This window comes from Atta colombica, unplaced genomic scaffold (genome assembly GCF_001594045.1).
Source record: "Atta colombica isolate Treedump-2 unplaced genomic scaffold, Acol1.0 scaffold135, whole genome shotgun sequence".
Taxonomy (NCBI): domain Eukaryota; kingdom Metazoa; phylum Arthropoda; class Insecta; order Hymenoptera; family Formicidae; genus Atta; species Atta colombica.
Genome location: NW_017259223.1, coordinates 456,141 through 460,873, shown reverse-complemented (window position 1 = coordinate 460,873; position 4,733 = coordinate 456,141). Strand labels below are relative to the sequence as shown.

Below are 4,733 nucleotides of genomic sequence, written 5' to 3'. Positions count from 1 at the left end.
TATATATATATATATATACATGCATATACTATATTTGTAATCATTCGAACTGCGCTCCGAATTGTTTTTCCGACTTATAACACAATTAAACTATCGTAATAATGTCACGAATTCAATTAAATTTACAAGCAAATTTTTAATTTTGATGTTCAATCCAATATGATATTAAAAAGATGTTAGTGTGTTGAAAAACTATAAATAAATTTATTGCAAAAAATATTACCTCGACCGGAAATCGATCTTTTCCAGATCTTTTCTATTTCATACAAGCGTCCTAAACCTTTAAACTACCGAGGCTAATTCAATAAATGTTTTAAAGATCAGACATCTACTTTACTCTAAAATTTGAGTATTTGTATTCTCAATATAGCTTATTAAAACATTTTTTAATATCTCTTTGTTTTGTAGGACGAAATAGATGAAATGAGTGGTGAATTCGGAGATAATGTGAGCATATCTAGTCGACGGAAAAGTGTAGTCATTGTGGATGATGGCAATGTACAAGTAATAATTTCTTATATATATATGTATAGCATTTTTACTTAATTATAAAATTACTTAATTATAAAATAAGGCTATTTAATGATTATTTTTATAAGTAATTATTTATTAAATAATTTCTTACATAATTTGATATAATTGCTAAATAAATTTTATTTATTCTTGTATGCCTTTTAATAGGTGTCATCATTGCCACCGGAAGAAAAAGGTTCTTCCAAACATACTATTAATCCAATGCATATGAAAGCTCTTATCTGGAAAAACTTTTTATGGATGTGGCGAAACGTCGGGTAATCAAATTCATTTAATCACATTTCTATATTAAATTTTCTTTCACTTCTTAATTTATTCTCTAATTTTTTTATCTCTTATTTTCACTTACATCTTACAGGATGATGTTATTTATCATTGGTTTACCGGTCGCCCAAATAGTCCTCTTCTGCATCTCCATTGGTAAGGATCCTATAGGATTAAAATTAGCCATTGTCAACCACGAACTCAACAACAGTATGCAACCGTGTATTCCTGGAACCGGATGCGATTGGTCGCTATTAAGCTGTCGATATCTTCAGCACTTACAGAAAAAAACTATACAGTTATTACCCTACAATAATGATGAAGAAGCCAGAAATGCAGTGGTAAAGGGATGGGCATGGGGAGCTATAACGTTTCCATCCAACTATTCCGAAGCTCTTATGGCAAGGATAGATTTCGGCAGAAATGCCGAGGAATGGGACATTAATTTCTCGGAGATGAAAATTATTATGGACATGTCTAGTAAGTTTCTTTGAACGTGAAACAGAACGAAATAATTTTTCATGTTTTTATGTAGCATTCTAAATGTTGCATCTTAAAAGACTCAATCTTGAAAAATAAACATCTTCCGATAATTAATAAAAAAAAATTACATAATTTTTATTTGAGAGTTCTGATATAAATACCTACTCTAACGCAATATACCTTCGCAGATCAACAAATAGGCCAGTTATTACAAAAGGATCTCTTATACGCATATCTGGATTTCGCTAAGGAAGTCACTGTGGCCTGCAATTACAGCGAGAAGTTAACGAGCATACCCATAAGCGTAAGTAAACAATTATGGGCGCGTTTCGATATTCATTGCCAGTGCTGAAAATTTATAGCGCATGTAACGTATACTGTATAGTTTCAGCACTGGCAGTGAATATCGGAACGCACTCTATGTTAATATGCTCATATAGGATCGCCAGTAGTTACAACAAAACTAATGCTTGACGAACGCTACACGACTGTCAACTGAACGGCCAAGATTAACCAGTACTGGGCCCAATACTGGGATCATCTATCCAATACTGCATCAGTAGTTTGCCAATACTGCGCCTAGTATTTCTTCTCGAGAATTCTTTCTTGAGAAATTCTTGAAAAAAACAATAAATTTAAATTTCACACTTCTCGAGAAATTATTGTTATTTCTCGAGAAATCAAAAATTTTATTCCGAATTATTACTGGTATGAAAACTCAAAGCTTGGAACAACTTTTCCATGCATTGTGTATCATTAAACCTACTTTTACGCAAAATGAGCTCAATTTTTCTATTGCAAATGATTTTGTAATAAAAACTTATTTTGACTAACATAACGTTAAATGTTTCCTGTTTTTTTTTTAAGGATATTTCAAATCACAAAAATAATTTCTAGAAAAGAGAATAAATAAAAAATCGTTTAAATTTATTTTAATGATTCATAATTTATGAGAGAACACAAATATTTTAATTTTTATGTAACAATTGTAGCATTTGTTTGAAAACAAATAATTCTTTTTAAAGTTTTTTAAAAAGTTATGCATTTAAATTAATTTATAAAAACTTATTTGGGTACAGATGTATTTTATTTCTCATCTATTAAGTATGTAATATAATAGTATAATATGTATTTACTATATATTTTTACTATAAATTTATATATGTAATAAGTATTAATATAAAATAAGATGTAATTAGTAACATGTAAGAGTTAAATCTTGTGAAATTAAAACTGCTCGATTAAATCTATATGTGTATTTCTCTTTCTCTAGAAATAAAAAATGTCGAGAAATCAGAAACACTAACTGCGCCTGGACTATGGCAATCAGTAATGGCCCAGTACTAGGCTGATTATAAAACCATATATGAAAGTAGAAATAATGTTTTGTCTAATTTCTATCACTATACATAGCATTTTAATATTATCTTTGTTACGTTTGTAAATTATTATTTACAACAATTTATATCTATTATTATAATTGTTATGTTAGTTTAAAACGCCAATCTTTGGACCTTATGATCCTAACTTCACGGATTTTGCAGCGCCCGGAGTGATTCTAACGTAAGTATATTTACCTTAATGTCAATATAATACAATAATGTACATATACATTAAATTTAAATGTCTTCATTCAAGAAAAATTTATTAGCATTAAAAGAATTCGTGTTTTTTCAGAATTATTTTCTTTCTCTCAGTCGCATTGACGTCGGGCGCTATGTTGCTAGAAAGAAATGAAGGTCTGCTAGAAAGAAGCCTTGTATCAGGTCCGTATATAAGAAAAGAGAAAAATATTAAAAACCGTAATAAGTAAAAAATGTATTCCGATCCTAGATAAATCTTAGATAAATCCTAGATAGATTAATCTTGGAGTACACACATATCTGCTGGAATTTAAATTAATAAATCTTACTAAATAAATAATTAATTTTGTAATCTTATACAGGCGTCACTGGTACGGAGATTCTCTTTGGTCAAGTAATTACGCAATTCACGGTAATGTTCGGGCAAGTTGTGATGGTCCTCATCGTCTCATTCGCGATTTTCAAAGTCACTTGCGAAGGCGACATTGGTTGGATTGCTGTATTAACCACCCTTACGGGCCTTTGTGGCATGTGCTTCGGTAATCCGTTCATTATTCTTAAGATTGAATCGTTGCGTGAAGTATCAAATCCCAAAAGTTTTACAAAACTTTCTTACATAAAATTTTTTATAATTATTATATATTTAAATGATATAATTCTTTTGCACAGACTCAATTTTTATTAAATGTTCGCGATTATTATCAAGTTACAATAACTTTGTAAAAATGTAAAAAGAAGAAAAATTTTATGTAAGAGATTATAAAAAAAGTGTTTTCTTGTCAAAAAAAACATTATACTATACTTTTGTTGATTACATATACTTTGTTTCTTCAAAAATTATTCGAAAACAAATTTAATTTTCAGGATTTGTAATCGCCTGTTTCTGTGACAATGAAAGGAGCGCCACATACGTGGCAATGGGTTCTTTTCTTCCAATTGTGATGTTGTGCGGCATTATCTGGCCCATAGAGGGCATGCATCCCTTTTTGAAATATATTAGTTTTTTACTACCCCTAACGAAGAGCACAGATTCGATGAGATCAATGCTGGCCAGGGGTTGGATGATATCAGAACCGTCTGTTTATTATGGCTTTATCTCTACTCTCATTTGGATAAGCATTTTCATGAGCTTGTCGATATTGCTAATTAAATTTAAGAAGGGTTAATTTAAAGAAAATAATTTTATAAATATTATATAAAAAGTTTACCAAATCTCTCTATATAAACTGTAATTTAATGAAGTTAAATAAATAAAATAATTCTAATTGTTATACATATTTAGATATCACGTACAATCTAATTCATATAAAATTAAATTAGATTTCAATTTTTAATTTAAATAAAAATATATTGAGAAAATTTTAAAGCACGACCGTATATGTGAATCAAATATGATAAAGAAATCCAAGATCGGTCAAATTTTGAATGTTACAAATAATAATATATTATATTACATATTGTTAAATCAATTAAATAAAAATCTTCTCAATTTTTGTTATTATAATTATTGTCAGATATTTTTGAAAAAAAACTAAATCGCAGCTTTTTTAAAAACTCAAAATTATACATATTTGTATAAAAAAGAATTATATTGTTATATAATTCATATAATATTAAAACAATCTAAATGTATATTGTAATTATAAAAATCTGAAACTTTTCTAAATGACTTGTCGTGTTTGCTGATGAAAAAGACAGAAGACTTGTAACCAATTGTATAAGGTAAATATTGCTTGCAATATTTCATTGCGTTTGATATGCAAACCATCTAGGAAAAATCTCACGAAGAAGACAATGATCTCCACAATGATGACACAGAGTTGCATGAGCAACCATGGTGTATGTAGCATAGGGTATTCCTACCAAAGT

The 4,733-nt window shown here is 28.9% G+C and overlaps 2 protein-coding genes across 2 annotated transcripts in view; one reads left to right on the top strand and one right to left on the bottom strand.

Moving 5' to 3' along the window:
* Positions 1–4,137, top strand: part of LOC108684461 (ABC transporter G family member 20) — a 12,373-nt gene extending 8,236 nt beyond the window's left edge. The window contains exons 6-13 of the mRNA XM_018188785.1: positions 409–504; positions 682–791; positions 893–1,278; positions 1,470–1,585; positions 2,774–2,844; positions 2,959–3,047; positions 3,227–3,403; positions 3,729–4,137. Of these exons, the coding sequence (XP_018044274.1) occupies positions 409–504; positions 682–791; positions 893–1,278; positions 1,470–1,585; positions 2,774–2,844; positions 2,959–3,047; positions 3,227–3,403; positions 3,729–4,030 (1,347 nt within the window). The 3' untranslated portion in view covers positions 4,031–4,137. The remainder of the gene's footprint in view (positions 1–408; positions 505–681; positions 792–892; positions 1,279–1,469; positions 1,586–2,773; positions 2,845–2,958; positions 3,048–3,226; positions 3,404–3,728) is intronic.
* A 388-nt stretch (positions 4,138–4,525) lies between these two features.
* Positions 4,526–4,733, bottom strand: part of LOC108684445 — a 983-nt gene continuing 775 nt past the window's right edge. Inside the window, exon 5 of the mRNA XM_018188764.1 lies at positions 4,526–4,723. Coding sequence (XP_018044253.1) covers positions 4,526–4,723 — 198 coding nt within the window. The remainder of the gene's footprint in view (positions 4,724–4,733) is intronic.